This window comes from Oncorhynchus keta, chromosome 14 (assembly GCF_023373465.1).
Source record: "Oncorhynchus keta strain PuntledgeMale-10-30-2019 chromosome 14, Oket_V2, whole genome shotgun sequence".
Lineage (NCBI taxonomy): Eukaryota > Metazoa > Chordata > Actinopteri > Salmoniformes > Salmonidae > Oncorhynchus > Oncorhynchus keta.
In genome coordinates this window covers 43,856,122-43,874,992 of record NC_068434.1, presented here as the reverse complement: position 1 = coordinate 43,874,992, position 18,871 = coordinate 43,856,122, and the positions used below count along the sequence as shown (strand labels likewise).

The window sequence follows — 18,871 nt, the reverse complement described above, 5'->3', positions numbered from 1 at the left end:
ATACAAAAATGTGCCACTGTCCCAATACTTTTGGAGCTCACTGTAGCACGCACCCAGATACCCTTGCACGCATTCACATGCACGCACATGCATCAACAAGCCGCACAGCAGTCTGCGTTTCTTTCAATGAATGAAAAAATAGAAGAAGAAAAAGCTAAGACAAAGAACAACAACTGCAGTGCTGTTGGCCACACAACCTGTGGGTGGGGAAATTGAGGAGATGGCCCCGGGAGAGGACCATTAACCAGATGTTGCTATAGTCCAATCACAATAGGCGGTACTGAAGGATGGATGGAGGATGAGGGTCAGAAGAGAGAGGGGAGGAGGCCGTGGAAAGCATATAAACTGGCCTTTCGCTCTTTCCTCACATCTTTCAACCGGTGCCAAATATGAACCCAATTCATCCCTCATGCTACTGGCTCAGAGATGCAAGAGAAAGTGAGAGGGACGCAGTGAGAGAGAGAGGACGTCGTTCTTGATTCTGGTGACTTTTTCATTTTTTCATATATATGTGGAAAAACTGTCATTGTCTAGTACGTGATTCCTAGTTCGTCCTCGTTTCTCTTATTTCCAGGCTTTTCACAGCATTAGCGAAGCGCCATTACTCTTTCCCAGGGACAAAAGCGATAATTACATTATTGGTGGTCAAACGCTAGTTTGTTGATTAGAGCCTTTTCCCCCTTATCTTCCTCCCTCCTTTCTTCCTTCAACAAGTGTTCCATTACTTACCTCACTCCTTTGATTAGCTAAGTCTGGCCAGCCAGGCAGACAGCTCGCTGGACAACTGTTTCCAGTTAATTCTTTAAATGGGGGGCCTCAGAACCATGAGGATTCTGATGGCTGGGTCATTAGTGGCTGTGTTCTGTGACTGGAACCTTAGCGGCAGCCAATAGAGACGCCCCCCCAGGGGAGCAGTTGGGTGGCGGCCATTCTCTGGTAGTGTTTGAGGGAGGGAGGGAGTGTAACGTGTTGTCTGGAGGGCAGGCACACTGGGCTAGCCGCCATGGAGAGGAACAGTGACACACAGGGATGGGAAATGACCCAGAATCACAGAGGAGAGGAGAGAAAGTAACCCATCTATCTAAATTATGATAATGCATTTGAGTCCAAGCGGTTGACTGTGGTTTCTGTCACACTATTTCATGTTGTTGAGTCATTTCTGAGAGCTGATGACAGGAATGATTTTTCACATGAATGGGTAGAGCCTGAGTTATTATCATGTCTGTACCCAGGTTTCCTACACACCCATAGGAATGGAAATGCAGAGGCCCTCTGTGACTATTATGCATCCTCCTTCAGCCTAAAAACATATACCTATTGTGTACATATATACCCTCCACGCCTTTGCTTAACGCTATTCCTGCTGCCGCAGAATAGTGCCTCTGTATGACTTGCATTATAGGATACATGATACCATACCACAAGCGCGACAGAACGGCTATGCCTTGCGTCTTGAATCACGTGTGCGCATCGTCAGACGAGATCAAGGGCAATCCTTTTGAAAATGAACATCAAAACTACGTTCTTAGGTTGGCTTACCACTTACTATACGATCCAGTGGTTTATCTTGTTGCACTTTATAGATTATGCCGTACAGTAGTGTTTTGACATTTGCGAGCACGGCTGATGTTTTTTGACCACGGCCTACCTGCTTTTTTTGTCAGATCAATCAGACAGATCTGTTCTGTTTCTAACTCCGCACCTGAGAACTCATTTCATCCTTGTTCACGGGACATAGTAGTGACGGATCATGTTTTCTGTCACTGTGTAGTCCACGAAGGCATACGAGCAACATAACTCACGGCAGACAACTGCTTGATGACACCAGCTAGTTTCCCATTCGTCACACATCGCATCGACTCACAGACACTTTTTCCCCCCCCTTCTCTCAACCCTCACTCTACTGATATTGGATTTGGGCCCTTCTGAGATTAAAATCGCTCCACAGATTCTCTATATTAGAAAAAGATGCTGCCTTCAGCGTTCCCTGATCTGCAGGGTTCACTTAAGCCGCCAATGCTGGCTGACTTCTGACCTAGGAAGCGCTCCCCTTGCCCTTCCCCATCCCTTCCTTAGCAGCGTCTGTCAGAGTGGCCGACACGTCACAGCCGTAACTCAATCGCAGCTAATACAGTATTCTGCTGAATTGCTTGCAGATGTGAGTAACATTAAATGGCTTCCTGCAAGGCAGTGCATTTTGCATACTCACTCTCTCACTCTCACTCTCTCACTCACACCCACTCTCACTCACACCCACTCTCACTCACACCCACTCTCACTCACACCCACTCTCACTCACACTCACTCACTCTCACTCACACCCACTCTCACTCACTCTCACTCTCACCCACTCTCACTCACTCTCACTCACACCCACTCTCACACACACCCACCCACTCTCACTCACACCTACTCTCACTCACACCCACTCTCACTCACACCCACTCTCACTCACACCCACTCTCACTCACACCCACTCTCACTCACACCCACTCTCACTCACACCCACTCACACCCACTCTCACTCATTTATAGAAAGAAAGGAAGCATGGGAAAAAGAAAAAAGGTTTTGACTCATGCTGTTACGACTGACTCTAGCCCTCTACCTCTCTCTCCCTCTACGACTTGATAGACAATTCAGCTCCTCTAAACAGAGAGCTGCGGCTGACAACGAAAAATGAAGAATCGTGGTCTCGATTTGGGTTTATTCCCCGCGACCTGCTAGCTTTGATTAAGCCGTTTGTGTTGTTGAAGCGCCTGACAGCAGAACTCTGTCTCCTCTTTATAATTGTATCACAGATGCAACAAATCAAGCCCTCGCCCGCATCGAACTCAAAGGTCGAAAACACCATTAGCGGGCATTTCTCTGTCAGAATATAATTTAACATCTTAATCTTCATCTACGGACCAGATAGTGAATCAATCAATGGTCTGCGGGCATTTTTTTCCAGCCTATCTCCCTCAGCTCCTTGAGTTACTGAAAGAACAATTCATTATGAGACTCAGTGTAAATCACGGTGGTCGCTTTGAGTTCCTCTCTCCATTGCAATTAATAAAATACGCATTTTTGAAGAAGGACAATGCCAAAATTCAATGACATGATTATTTACTTTCAAATTCCTTTGCAATTCCTCAACACGAATGTCCCAAAATAAGCACGACATCACCACATTACTTCCCCAGCCATATGTATTGTCCATATTTCCGATCCCAAACCACACAGTATATCATGTCATTTTTCTTCAACATTATACCAACCACAATATACAGAGCTATCCTGCCAGACACACTCACACATACATGCCCCCATCCCCCACCAGTCTATCTTGTTAAACAGCCACTGGGTTTTCTTCTCCCGCAATCATCTGTCTGGTCTGCTATGCTCTGCATGTTTCTGAATGCAAATGAGGGGTTTTCTAGAGCCTCCTGTGGTGTGGTTATTACACACACACACACACACACACACACACACACACACACACACACACACACACACACACACACACACACACACACACACACACACACACACACACACACACACACACACACACACACACACACACACACACACACACACACACACACACACACACAGTGCCCTCCCTGTCAGAAAGCGGAACCTGTCCAATCAACAGGTTCTCAATGGCATCCACTGCTGTGTTCAACAAAAACACTCCCATTCACCGCTGTCCTTTCGGGAAGAGTTATGTTGAAGAATGTTTAACAATATCACTCTTACTTGTCTGCTTCTTTCATGCCAGACAATATCCCCTCGGCAACATCCACAAAACAATTTATCCAGATTTGGAAGCAAGCTAAGCGAATGTTGACTGAAAACACATCATTCTAAAACGGCGTGCTAAATCGTATACTGTAGAGTTGACTATATATATATATATATATACGGGTAGTATATATATACGGGTAGTTACGGTATGCCTGACCTCTGTGATGGCAGTAAGTGTTGTATGGCAATCTGAAAGTAAGACAGATGTGTAACAAATTGTTCACACTGATGCTGGTGATACAATGGTGATTTTGATGATGATGTAAGCTACTCATGAAAGCAAATTAATTTCAGAAGCAGCTGAGTATCATAACGGCTATGCTTCTGCTGCTGCTGCTGATGCTGCTAACGAGGATCAGGAGGAGGATGAGAGCTATGATGAAGGTGTTGCTGGTGCCGATGAGGTTGCGGTCAATCTGGGGCCTTTGTGAGCAAACATGCCCCAGAAAAGAGTATTACTATCATACAGATGTCATTTTTTCCCCTTCCGCTGTTCTCTCTTCACTATACTCTATCCAATCAACAAACAACCCCCCCCTATGTCTTACAGATGTTCAATCTGGACACAAAAGCATTGGGAAATCGCATGTCAGCAGAGCTCATGGTGGATGACTTTAATATCCGCAGCAGTGGCCAGAGAGGCGACACGCTGGAATCACTCAGAGAGCAATGAAGCCGCAGGCATCGAAAGCAATATGACATTGTATAGCAGAATGGATGTGTTCTATGGGTAGCCTATCAGTTGGAGTGTAATTTAAGATAGCACTCCGGACAGGCATCTTTTCAGCGGGATGAGAAAAAAAAGGTTGGAAATAAAACTTACAGGGGGAAGTGTCTAACCCTAAACCTCATCTAACTCCAACCGTGGCGATTTCCCTTCCCTTCCCTCTCCCTTCCGATCAAATCAAATTGTACTTGTTTGTTGTACTTTCGTAAACAACAGCTGTAGACTAACGGCAAAATGCTTACTTTACAGGCCCTTCCCAACAACGCAGAGAGATAGAGTCGAAAAATAATGACACGCGGAAATGAATACGCAATGAGTAACGATGTTACCATTTCTCCTGTGATTCTCAGCTCTATCAGGGCCGACAAGGCAAGCAGTCTGTAACGTAAAACTCTACTAAGAAGCTTTTGACCTGCTGCCATAAGGCTTAATAGCGCCGTCATAGAACAGGCATACGAGACATAAATACCATATATAGTCATGGCAGCTGGTGTTAGCTCATGACAACTGGCCATACACAGGCAGTTAGTTATTTAGGTAAGGGTTTTGGCTAGCGGTGGGCCTAGCCAATTAGCTGAATTAAACGTTGGTTAGTGTCATGCTGACAATGGCCAACATTCAAGAATTTGGGAGGTTTTTGTAATGCAACCCCTCCATCTTGACTGCTTCGGAACGGGAAAGAAAGAAACAGGTGGAGATAATAAAGGAGAGAGAGAGAGAGAGAGAGAGGGAGAGAGAGAGAGAGACACACACACACACCCTGGGTTGGCTGTCAGGTTAACTGCCTCCATCATAAATGGTGATGATGGATAAAACAGACTTGTGTGTAGATCTACCAATAATATCCCACTGATATCCCCTGCCTGTTTCAACACTCCAGGCAGGGGTCATGTTTCATGGGGAAAGATGTCTGGGGTTGTTTGGCAGCTTGTCCTTAACTGTCAGAAATGATACCGTACCAAAAAATGTAGATGGAGGATCTTAATTTGAGCCAGTTTGCTACAGCAGGAAAAGAATCCTGCAGCAACAGGAAATGTGAATTATACTGTAATTAATGGGCATTTTTTAAAGGGGCTGAGACATGCCTGACATGTCAAAGTGGAAATGACAAACAAGTTTAAAATGTCCTGCATAGCAATGAAGGCCTACCCCGGGCGATGCTGGGGCAATTGTGCGCCACCCTATGGGATTCCCAATCACGGCCGGATGTGATAAAGCCTGGAATCGAACCAGGGAATGTGGTGACGCCTCTTGCACTGAGATGAAGTATATTAGACCGCTGCGCCACCGATACCATTTGAAAGGAAACATTTTGAAGTTGGTGAAAATGTCAAATGAATGTAGGAGAATATAACACATTAGATCTGGTAAAAGATAATACAAACAAAAAACAAGCTTTTTTTGATCATCTTTGAAAGAGAAAGGACATACTTTCAGATAGGAGTCTAGGTGTCATTTAGATTCTGGCCACCAGAAGGCAGCAGTGTTTGTGCAAAGTTTCAGACTGATCCAATGAAGAATTACATTACTGCACAATATCTTGTATCAAGTCTGCCAGGAGTTTGCCCAAATGTGCCGATTTGGTCAATTTATACATTTTCATGTATATTAATATAGAGAACATACAAAAATGCTATGGTAATAAAAAATATAAGTTTACACATGGAATGTCATACATGATAGGGTTCCGGTGGCATGCATTGAAACACGTGGCCTTATCGTGGCTTTCTTTAGCAAATTTCTATGAGTTAACAGATTTATTTCCTAAAACTTTTCAAGACTAAGCATCATATTAAGGTGTTGGACATTAAATGTGTGACAGTAAATAACGAGCAGGTCTATTTTGCTTCAGCAGCTAGAATTCATCTGTCCACAATTCACTTGCGGGAACAAGGTGGCTCATAACACCAGACATCAGAAAGAGCTGGCCGCTACTATACGAGAGATTGTTTGTGAGGAGATTGTATCTGCACCCGACTTACAATTAAAACCGGTAAAATGAATCATTGGCAGTGCTTGCTGCTGAAGTGAATACCCATTCAACTAACGTGGAAAGTCTGGAGAAGACAGCCAATGCGACAGAGGTACAACTCCATGACCTGGAAACAGAGCAAGCTAAGTTGGAAGGGATAATCAAGCTCCTAAAAGAGAAAGCCAAATCACTCGAAAATCATTCCTGTAAATTCCATGTGCGGGGTCACAAGACTTGAAATTAGTGTGGAAGTGGGCAACCCAACTCCCTTCATGAGTCATCTTTTCCATGAACTGTTTGAGCAGGAGGAGCTGGATCCCATACCGCTGATTAACATTGCGTACCGCACGGGTCAACTCCGCAATGCTTCTCGTTGTATGATTGTACAGGTTTGAAGTCGAGCGGCGAATTGTTCACCTTGCTGCGGAAGCCGGGAGTCCGACCTATGCAGGGAAGAGGATCAGCATCTACCCAGACCTGAGTGCCAAACTGCTAAAATAGAAGGAGACTTAGAACGAGGTGAAATCCCAGCTACACAAACTAAACCTGAGATGAAGCTTCATCCACCTGGCAAAACGGATCTTGACCTTCCAGAACACAACACACATGTTTTCCACTGCTCAATACTTTTTCGAGTAGCACATCAATCCCAACACACAAGGACAAGCCGACCGATGGAACCCCACGACTGGCTCATTATTCAGGTATGCTATCCATGCACAATCACACAGCCGAGCTTATGGCTATGATGCTGGCCTAAGCATAAGACAATGATGAGGACACCCTCCCCCATGTTTGGCAACAAGGAACAATATTATATTATTGCTGAGCATTGAACTTGTTTTAATTATATTGCCTATGGTCCAGAACACTTGCACAGTGATGACACCATGGCAAATAATGAACAATGGACAATAGACACTGAGTGTTCAAAACATTAGGAACACCTTCCTAATATTGAGTGGCACCCCCTTTTGCCCTCTGAACAGTCTTAATTCGTCAAGGGGAATAGACTCTAGCAGGTGTCGAAAGCGTTCCACAGGGATGCTGGCCTATGTTGAATCCAATGCTTCCCACAGTGGTGTCAAGTTGGCTGGATGTCCTTTGGGTGGTGAACTATTCTTGATACAAACGGGAAACTGTTGAAGGTGAAAAACCCAGCAGCATTGCAGTTCTTTGCGCACTCAACCCGGTGCGCCTGGCACCTACTACCATACCCTGTTCAAAGGCACTTACATTTTTTGACTTGCCCATTCACCCTCTGAATGACACACATACTTAATCCATGTCTCAATTGTCTTTAAAAATCCCGAGGAAGACTTTAGCTTGACATCGAAACATCAGTCACCTGTCCACATCCTGTACAAATGGATTAAAGTGAGCTAAAATAAATGTGTCGCTTTTTTGTTGTTGTTGAGTGCGCCAACTCCTTTTAACCTTGAATTAGTCCTTCTGGAAGTTTTTCTTGGTAAGCCTTTCTCACGCTTAAAAATCCTTCTTTAACCTGTCTCCTTCCCCTCATCTACACTGATTGATTGTGGATTCAACAACGTGACATCAATAAGGGATCATAGCTTTCACCTGGATTCACCTGGTCAGTCTGTCATGGAAAAAGTTCCTTATATTGTTTTGTACACTCGGTGTATGGAGGTGTCATGTGTACTGAGTCTGGTCTCTTGCGTGGCCCACATCGGTGGCTCTGTGTTGTTTTCAGTTTCTGCTGTTTTGTGGTGGGAAACCGAGCGGGTCGAGCGTAAGACGTCAACCCTGTTATCCGCCGATAGACAGTTTTGTGGTGTTTTATGACGCGTGCATTCAATTGCCACTCCCTGTCACACACAACAAGCTTCCATCCCCCTTCTCACAAGGGGTTTTATGGCTCATTTAAGATATTCCTTTTTGTCAATTTCACCTCTTGAGATATTCTTTTTTTTTTGTTGTACCTCTTGAGATGGGGAAATGAAGTATGAAGTTGAACATGTGCTCTTTATGACAGAATGCAAACATTTGGCGAAAGTCAACTTCTTACAGTACACTTCTCAAAAGGTCACCGAATTGCTGGAACGACCCAGAAGTTCTGGAGGAAAAAGTAGAAGTGATCTTCTCCATGCGCTAAGTAGCATATTCTAACCTCACACCTTGGTTGATCCACACAGTACGATCTCGAACAGGACACACACACAAACAATACACTGAAGTGAAATCTCAGTACATCAACAGACATATTGGTGTCAGAGTACGCGGTTTAGGAGACAGTGTGTGGAGGTGGTATTTGGCAGTGCAGTGAGTCAGTGAGTCCAACTAGAAGCATATTTCAGCAGCAGCAAAGTGATACTTTCAACCCAACTCCATCACCCAGCTTTGCTAAAAAAAAAAAAACTGATTTCCCTGGGGTGGCAGCCTCAGACGAACTCACACACACACACACACGCACACGCACGCACACACACACACACACACACACACACACACACACACACACACACACACACACACACACACACACACACACACACACACACACACACACACACACACACACACGCACACACACGCACACACACGCACACGCACACACACACACCTCTCCACAGCCATGACACATGAAACCCCAGCACCTCTGGGCTGTTTAACCTCACATCGTAATATGAAGAGTAACCCCTCACTGCCATTCTTGAGAAAGCATGGGATACTATTCAGCAGGGAACACTTCTAATGTTCAAATTTGTCTTAATCAGTATCCCAGAGGATTCCGTTCCCTTTTCTTTTTTTTTTTAGGGAAGAACATTCTAGAAGCAATGTGTTCTAAATGAAAAGCTGCAGTGAAATGTGAGTCTACAAGTGTCTCCTCTAATCGCAAGGTTGTAAAAACACGGGGTGAGGAGTCAAGGCTGTTAGAGGCTGTTTTCTATCAAACACACACCACAGTTCCTGTAATATGGGGTTAGGGCTCTGTGTTCTGTGTAACAGGCAGAAAATGAGCTGAGATAGACGATATATTCTACAAAGGCCCATAGTGAACTGGATCAGTCCAGTAAAGAGTTCTAGAGAGTAATGTGTTGATTTTTTTTTTGACAGCTTTGCCAAGACTTCCTAACAACCAGACCCAATTTGAAGTATCATATTCTTCTAATATAAACTTGGATGTGAAATGTTTGTTCTTCTGAGACGGCTTAATAAAATTGGAAACACGTTAAGGGCTGCATCCGCCCTCCCCTCCGACATCAGTCTTACTTCAACTGTAACATGTAACACGTGACATTACTCTCTAGTACTCTCACACACAGATGCAGGATCGTAATTTGATCCCTATTCTGTTGCTGAGAATTTTCCTGCACGGCAGGAAATGCAAACGTGTAGTGTATTCGAGGTGTAAAAAAAGCTTGAAAAGTGAGTAATTTCCACTTTAAAATGTCAGGCTGGATTTGCCCTAACGAAAAATGCAACCCCTTTAAAAAAAAAAAACATTCATTATAAATCAAACAATTCACATTTCCTGTTGCTGCAGGATTATATTCCTGATGGAGCAAAATACCTAAAATGAAGATACTACACATGTATATGGTGATATACGTTAGTACTCACAGATGTAGTAGTACTCTCTGCCTGGTCTGAACTCGAAGCCCAGAGAGAAGGGGGTGAAGAGCTGGAACTTCTCGGAGAACTTGAGCGGCCCATTGGGGGAGTGAGGCCTGTTACACTCCCAGCGTTTGAAGCCCTTGGCGGTGTGGTCACACGTACTGTAGCCGTCGTAGTTAACCATGTAGAGGACGTAGCGCTCCGTCCGCTCCTCCGGCACCGTGTCTTCATAGTGGGGACAGAACACGTCCAGGTAGTCGTTTATACACACGTCAATGTGGTAGTCTCCACGGTGGAACCTGATTGGGACAGAAGGCAAGGAAGAGAACGTTAGTGTTTGGAAGACTAGCGAAGGGCTTCAACCACAGGTAGAATGGAAGATAAAATCAGCCATTGTTTCATTTGAACGAACGGAATGAATTCGTGCCTCAAAAAGTGCCTCAAAAAGTTCCAGAAGCTCAAAGAACCTGTCCATTTAGGGTCCAAATGAGAATGTATATTTGGCTGCCTTTACACACGGTCAATCACAAACACAAAGTACATTACATAATAAGAACATGTTTTTTTTGTTTTATTTTTAAACAAGGAAGTGACTTTGCTCGAGACAGTAATAGAGATTGATTGTGGTTCTTTAAAAGTAGAGTTAACATTCACGGTCCTAAACACGTTTCTTCAGTACACAGTGTGCTGGTCACAGAAGTCAATGTGACTAGGTGAGCTCACTCCCACACCCATTCCACTTCAGTTCATATCAACAAGATCACCGGAGAGTACTAGAACATCCTCCATTGTAAAACACACGGACACACACACACACACACAAAAACATAAACATGACAGTCCTGTTAACATTTTCTCTACGTTTTGTGTTGATGAATTTGTTTAGATGTGACATGTTTTATGAGCACTGGCTGGATCTCAACATTCTTTAGATATATCTGTCACGTGGCTTCAGTGAACGAGGAGGTTTGTCTTTGAATCCATCTGAGCAACACATATTTACCACTTCTCCCCGGCATGGTGATTCGCACACTGAAAAATCCTACTTGGACAACAACTCTCTCTTTCGGATGCCAGAAAGTTCCACCGGAAAAAAAAAAAGAAGAAGACAAAAAATATATTTTTGAAAACAGAGTGAAGGAAAAACTCAGACCGAAGGTTCCAGAGAGAAAATATTTAGGGGAGATGTGAGAGAGTTGAAGCAGGAAATGTCAAACGATACCAAAATACAGCGTGTGTTTTTTTTCCCCCCCAGAAGGCTGTGCAGAGAGGCATGTTTATAACTCCACTGATCCACAACAGACTACAGAAGGCCATGAGGTTCTAATGCCCTCATCTGATACACACACACACACACACACACACACACACACACACACACACACACACACACACACACGCACATGCACACACACGCGCTAAGTTCTGGATTCCTTATGGATTTGTCCACAAACCACTGTCCTGGGGTTCCATTGAATCTAGCCTTAACATCCTACAAGGAAAGCAATTTGTGTGGGTGTGTTTAGTTCTGGGGTGGGTATGGGGCAAGCGGACTCTAACCTCAGGGCACCGAACCCAACTTAACCCCTGAAAACAGAATTTCATTCTCCTCCTCGCCTTTGATACGTCTGGATTTTTAATTGGGAATCAGTCTTTGTCTGGCAAGAGGAGAGACCTGACAAGAGCTTTTAATTGAAAACCCTCTCATCCTTGTTCACGGGACGTAGACATCACTTAGAACGCTCTGCGCTCCCTCTCTTCTAGGCTTTATCCTCTGCCCCCCTCTCATCTCTCCCTCTCCCCAAACTCTCTCCCTCTGACAGAGTAGAGAGTCGGCCAAAGTAAGCAGAGTGCTGATGATGTTATGATGATAAAGGTGGTCTGGGCTGCATTAATAATCACACTGATGAGGACGACACACACACACACACACACACACACACACACACAGCTGCTTCACTACTCCCCAGTCATTAGGGGAGGGAGAGGAGGAGAATAGCCTTTGATAGTCCTTCTCGCTTTGTGGAGTATCACATTCTATATGGAAGCCTTCACTAACACAATGTTACTAGTGGAGATTGGGCTAGCTTGGGGACTCTGACTGACACCATCTGTTTGGTGTGTGTGCACCCGTGTGTGTATGTGAGCGCGGGGTATGTAAACGTGTGTACAGTATGTACGTTTGTGTGATGTTTATGCTAGCGTCTAATGGGGTTTTCCTGTATTTACTCATTAGAATAAATAGCTGAGTAAGACTGTTTACCTTTAGGGCAGGCAGCGTCTCATGTGTAACATCTCATTTAAAACATGTCACTGAAACCCACAGGTAGAGCAAGGCATCTCCTCTGGTTTAAATGTCACCGATTTAATCATCACAACACACGCTTCGACTTCTCAGCCTCTCTGCTGTGTGTGTACATGTGCTTGTTTGTGTGTACACGCACCATGGTTTCCATGCACTCCACCAAACTGCCGTGTGTGTGTGTGTGTGTGTGTGTGTGTGTGTGTGTGTGTGTGTGTGTGTGTGTGTGTGTGTGTGTGTGTGTGTGTGTGTGTGTGTGTGTGTGTGTGTGTGTGTGTGTGTGTGTGTGTGTGTGTGTGAGAGATGGATCAACTGTCTCCCCCCTTTCCTTGGTTCTGCTGTAGAGACAATGGTCTGGACTGCAAATGAACCAGAGGATGTTCGGGTGACTGAGCAGGACACACACACCTCCCTGCTATCAGTTCAAAAGGTGGTTTGGCACTGGGACAGAAGAGAGGGGGGCCAATAGTAGCAGATACAACAGAGTGAGTGAGTGAGTGAGTGAGTGAGTGAGTGAGTGAGTGAGTGAGTGAGTGAGTGAGTGAGTGAGTGAGTGAGTGAAAGCTAGTTTCCTCAGTCAATCTATACACACAACCTACTAGTTCAACATCTTAGAGACAGATTGTTTTACCTCTGTGTCAAACGTCTTCTCTAAACGTCAGGTTAATTAAAAGTAGAATAAAAAATGTTGTTCATGTTTTTTCACGGTCCTAATGTCTTCGTGTTTATCAATACGCGATTGACTGTGGGGTTTTATAAACGATGCTGTAAATCACCGGGAAAAGGAACAGGTTATTCAACACAGAACAGTCTTCAAAAAACAGCCTCTCACATACAAGGCGTAAGTACCACATAAATAAATCAAGCAGAAAAGTATGTATCGTAGTCATCGTAAAAAGCTAAATACAACTGATGTGTCAGTTGAAAAGGTCTAAGGCGATAGATTACTGCTGGAGTGCAGTGGAGGTCGATGGAGAGGCTGGTGGTGAGTGGATGAAGCTACATACCACTGCTACACGCAAACATAACACAATGTAAATTACAGCTCTATCAAAGGGCTAAGGAGGCACTCCCCGTGTGTGTGTGTGTGTGTGTGTGTGTGTGTGTGTGTGTGTGTGTGTGTGTGTGTGTGTGTGTGTGTGTGTGTGTGTGTGTGTGTGTGTGTGTGTGTGTGTGTGTGTGTGTGTGTGTGTGTGTGTGTGTGTGTGTGTGTATATAACTTGAAAATCCTCTCACACTCCCCTGTCGAGTGTTTGAGTTGAGAGCCCTTAACCCCCGACGCACACCTTGTAACTGCCCCTAATACTCTCTTACTCCGGGCCATCCCGGGCACACACTTCCCCTCTGACACCCTCCACCTCTAACGATGGGTAGAACACTTTTCCAGTCTGGTGAGTAGAGTCCTTGATGCCCTGGTAATTTAGCAGGGTAATTAAAAACCGCCAGTGGATGGCAGGCTAATTGTCAAACCATGATAATTGCACGTCTTTGTTATGCTACAGCTGTTGCCAGAGAGCTCCAGGTCACAACACAGTCCTGGGGTAGAAATGGTCTCGTAAGCACCCTGTGTGTGTGTGTGTGTGTGTGTGTGTGTGTGTGTGTGTGTGTGTGTGTGTGTGTGTGTGTGTGTGTGTGTGTGTGTGTGTGTGTGTGTGTGTGTGTGTGTGTGTGTGTGTGTGTGTGTGTGTGTGTGTGTGTGTGTGTGTGTGTGTGTGTGTGTGTGTGTGTGTGTGTGTGTGTGTGTGTGTGTGTGTGTGTGTGTGTGTGTGTGTGTGTGTGTGTGTGTGTGTGTGTGTGTGTGTGTGTGTGTGTGTGTGTGTGTGTGTGTGTGTGTGTGTGTGTGTGTGTGTGTGTGTGTGTGTGTGTGTGTGTGTGTGTGTGTGTGTGTGTGTGTGTGTGTGTGTGTGTGTGTGTGTGTGTGTGTGTGTGTGTGTGTGTGTGTGTGTGTGTGTGTGTGTGTGTGTGTGTGTGTGTGTGTGTGTGTGTGTGTGTGTGTGTGTGTGTGTGTGTGTGTGTGTGTGTGTGTGTTGTGGTGTTGTGTGTGTTAGGTGTTTAAAGCTTTTGTTACCAGCTGATTACACCGCTCAAACACATCCCCTCGGCAGGGCCGAAAACTATCCTTGCTCCTTCCTACAAACACACTCAGAATCAGGAGAGTTGGAACAGTGGAGTGCATGCAGAGTAAGGTACCGTACCACACCAGCCCCTGATTGGCTTATTTCCATTTCAATTACACAGTCCAGTGACATCGCTCACACACAACGCACCCAATGAGCTCCCATCAGCCTCCGCTCAAGAGCTCAGCGCAGCCGCCGGAGAGACAGAGCAAGGACGACAGACCGAGAAGAGGAAGGAGGGAGAGAAACAAAGGGTGCAGAGGGAAGAAGAGAAAGAGAGAGTGTCATTCCAACCACTTTTACGACGAAAGGAAGATCTTGTATAGAAAGAGAAATCATACAGTGGAACGGACAGACGTAGGAGAGAAAAGAGACAACGAGAGAGAGAGAGAGAGAGAGAGAGAGAGAGAGAGAGAGAGAGAGAGAGAGAGAGAGAGAGAGAGAGAGAGAGAGAGAGAGAGAGAGAAGAGAGAGAGGAGACAAAAGAGACAACGAGAGAGAGAGAGATGGAGAGAAGAGAGAGAGAAGAGAGCGAGGAGACAAAAGAGACAGAGAGAGAGAGAGAGAGAGAGAGGAGAGGAAAGAGAGAGGAAAAGGGAAAATAGCTTTTCATTACATCTTCCTCTCCCACCAGCCCCATGCCCCCCCTCTCTCCGTCCCACCCTATCTACATCGCTATTGATCCCTCCCTCCCTCCCTCTCCACCTGCCCAGACCGGCAGAAGCTCATATGCTGTTATAGGATTGATTAAAAAAACAATGGTGTAAGAAAGAGAGAAGGATAGGGGGATAGCAAGGGGTGAGAGCAGAGGGAAAAGAAAGAAAGACTGGTAAAGGAAGGCGGGAAGAGGAGGGAAACCAATTACCAAGGCAGAATGGTGTGGCTGGTAAAGGCTGTATCGTTCTCATGTAAAGGATTTAAAGAATCTATAGCAAACCTACCGCACAGACACACAGTCTTCCCACACTTTACATCTTCAAAATGATGCATTTATTAAAGAATAGAATTTCCCCTACGGCATATTACTGTATGTATGACAAGGCAAATTAATACTGAGCAAAACCTGAAAAGCAACTCAGACATACACTACAATTCAAAAGTTTGGGGTCACTTAGAAAATGTCCTTGTTTTCCATGAAAAGATATATGAAATTAGTTGCAAAATGAATAGGAAATATAGTCAAGACGTTGACAAGGTTATAAATAATGATGTTTAATTGAAATAATTATTGTGTCCTTCAAACTTTGCTTTCACCCCATGCTTCCTGAAGCACCTCCCACGAGTTGGATTGGCTTGATGGGCACTTCTTACGTACCATACGGTCAAGCTGCTGGAGTGCTGGCCACTCCATTATAAACAGAATACCAGCTGACTGCTTCTTCCCAAAATAGTTATTGCATAGTTTGAAGCTGTGCTTTGGGTCATTGTCCTGTTGTAGGAGGACATTGGCTCCAATTAAGCACCGTCCACAGGGTTTGGTGTTGCAAAATGGAGTGATAGCCTTCCTTCTTCAAGATCCCTTTTGCCCTGTACAAATCTCTCACTTGACCACCACCAAAGCACCCACAGAATATCACATTGCCAACACCATGCTTTACTGATGGTGTCAAGCACTCCTCCAGCATCTTTTCATTGTTTCTGTGTCTTACGAATGTTCTTGTTTGTGATCCAAACACTTCAAATTTACATTCATCTGTCCATAACACATTTTTCCAGTCTTCCTCTGTACGGTGTCTGTGTTCTTTTGCCCATCTTAATCTTTTATTTTTATTGGCCAGTCTGAGATGGCTTTTTCTTTGCAACTCTGCCTAGAAGGTCAGTATCCCGGAGTCGCCTCTCACTGTTGACGTTGAGACTGGTGTTTTGCGGGTACTATTTAATGAAGCTGCCAGTTGAGGACTTGTGAGGCGTCTCTTTCTCAAACTAGACACTCTAAAGTACTTGTCCTCTTGCTGAGTTGTGCACCGTGGCCTCCCACTCCTCTTTATATTCTGGTTAGAGACTGTTTACGCTGTTCTGTGAAGGGAGTCGTACACAGCGCTGTACGAGATCTTCAGTTTCCTGGCAATTTCTCGCATGGAATAGCCTTCATTTCTCAGAACAAGAATAGACTGACAAGTTTCAGAAGAAAGTTATTTGATTCTGGTCATTTTGAGCCTGTAATCGAACCCACAAATGCTGATGCTCCAGATACTCAACTAGTCTAGAGAAGGCCAGTTTTATTGCTTTTTTAATCAGAAGAACATAATTGCAAAAGGCTTTTCTAATGATGAATTAGCCTTTTAAAATGATACACTTGGATTAGCTAACACAATGTGCCATTGGAACACAGGAGTGATGGTTGCTGACAATGGGCCTCTGTACGCCTATGTAGATATTCCATTTAAAAAATCAGTCATTTCCAGCTACAATAGTCATTTACAACATTAACAATGTCTACACTGCATTTCTGATCAATTTGATGTTATTTTAATAGACAAAATGTTTTCTTTTCTTTCCAAAACAAGGACATTTCTAAGTGACCCCAAACATTTGAACGGTAGTGTACACACAAACATAAACACAGTTTTACAGTTGTCTGCAAGGTTGTAGACTGTAAAATCAGTAGATGGTGATAGTGCTGACGTCATCCACAAATTCCTATGGAAAACTCCCGATGGCTCATGAAGCCGGAAATATTTGAAGTGTGCCACTTTTCTGAATGGGGCTGAATGGAACCAAGAGTCGCTAAGAATCCTGGTGAAAGTGGCCGTAACTAGCAAAGGATCCAGCCAGGTCATCCGTGATACAAGTCAGCATTTGACGTCCATACATTTCTGAGGACGTCGAGAGATGACATGGAAAATGGCCACTAGGGGCAATGGTGAGCCGTTACCTTTAAATACGCAAACATCTGCCTCTGCTGCCAAAGGCGGCATGTTCGAATCCAGCGATAGAACGTTGTTATTGAGATTTTTCTTTTAAACCTATCCCAAACCTTAACTAGGTCAGAGTTCATGCCTAACTTTAAGATTTCATAGTTAATGCCTAAACTTAAACCTTAACATAACGTTTGGAACCCCTTTGAAATTTGACGTTTTGAGAAACATGGATGAACGTCTAATTCTAAACGCGAGACCGTGAGAGCTAGTTGAAGGACCATGGTCGATGTAGTCATTTTCATCCTGCCAGAGAGAGTCAACCTGGAGCCTCCTCGTAGCCTGCAGGCCCGTGATTGGTTTGTGTCAGTACCTGGTCCTGTGTGACGACAAATGTAGCAGTCAGAATGCATCACTATTTCATTAAATATCTTGAACTTTAAAATAATTTGCTGTAGGGATCGAACTTGATCATAATAAACACATTTTAGAGGCCAAAACGGGCATCGCATATTTTGGGGGGACCATTCTGGCGATCGTAATTTACATAGGCTTTCGGGGGCAAACGCTAGGTTGCAGAGCTCTTGACACTGGAGGCCTGGTAAAGGTACACACACAATATAATATATACACACACGCTCATAGCCCCAGATGAGTGCTCCAGCTGCTGGCAGGTACACAGAGCTGACAGGTGCATTTGTTTCAGGCCAGGTTGTTTGTTTGTTTGTTTGTTTGTTTGTTTGTTTGTTTGTTTGTTTGTTTGTTTGTTTGTTTGTTTGTTTGTTTGTTTGTGTGTGTGTTGTGTGTGTGTGTGTGTGTGTGTGTGTGTGTGTGTGTGTGTGTGTGTGTGTGTGTGTGTGTGTGTGTGTGTGTGTGTGTGTGTGTGTGTGTGTGTGTGTGTGTGTGTGTGTGTGTGCAAAGGAAGTGCGCTGCTAGCTTCCTTACACTCTATTTTCTCATTTCGCTCTCTGCTGGGATCCTAAATCTTAGCCAAGATGGATTCTGCTGCTATAGTTTACTGATGAATTGTAGAGGAGACTTTATACACACCATTAACTAGGACTAGTTTGCCTTGTAAGTGTGTGTACATTCGTACCTGTGTGTTTTTGTGTATGCACGTGTTATACTTGTTGACTTGAATCCACAGTGAATGTGTTTAGCCGGGAGCAGCTCCGACCCGGTCCGAAGCACACATAACTAGGCAACACCAGTTAGAGCAGCTCTGACCCAGCACACATAACTAGGCAACACCAGTTAGAGCAGCTCTGACCCAGCCCACAGCCCACATAACTAGGCAACACCAGTTAGAGCAGCAACATCAGTTAGAGCAGCTCTGACCCAGCCCACAGCCCACATAACTAGGCAACACCAGTTAGAGCAGCTCTGACCCAGCACACATAACTAGGCAACATCAGTTAGAGCAGCTCTGACCCAGCCCACAGCCCACATAACTAGGCAACACCAGTTAGAGCAGCTCTGACCCAGCACACATAACTAGGCAACACCAGTTAGAGTAGCTCTGACCC

The 18,871-nt window shown here is 44.6% G+C and overlaps 1 protein-coding gene across 2 annotated transcripts in view; it reads right to left on the bottom strand.

Moving 5' to 3' along the window:
• Positions 1 to 18,871, bottom strand: part of LOC118394103 (ephrin-A5b-like) — a 122,249-nt gene that overhangs the window by 10,423 nt on the left and 92,955 nt on the right. For both annotated transcript variants that reach the window (XM_052461813.1, XM_035787356.2), the window contains exon 2: positions 10,075 to 10,367. In XM_052461813.1, coding sequence (XP_052317773.1) covers positions 10,075 to 10,367 — 293 coding nt within the window. The remainder of the gene's footprint in view (positions 1 to 10,074; positions 10,368 to 18,871) is intronic.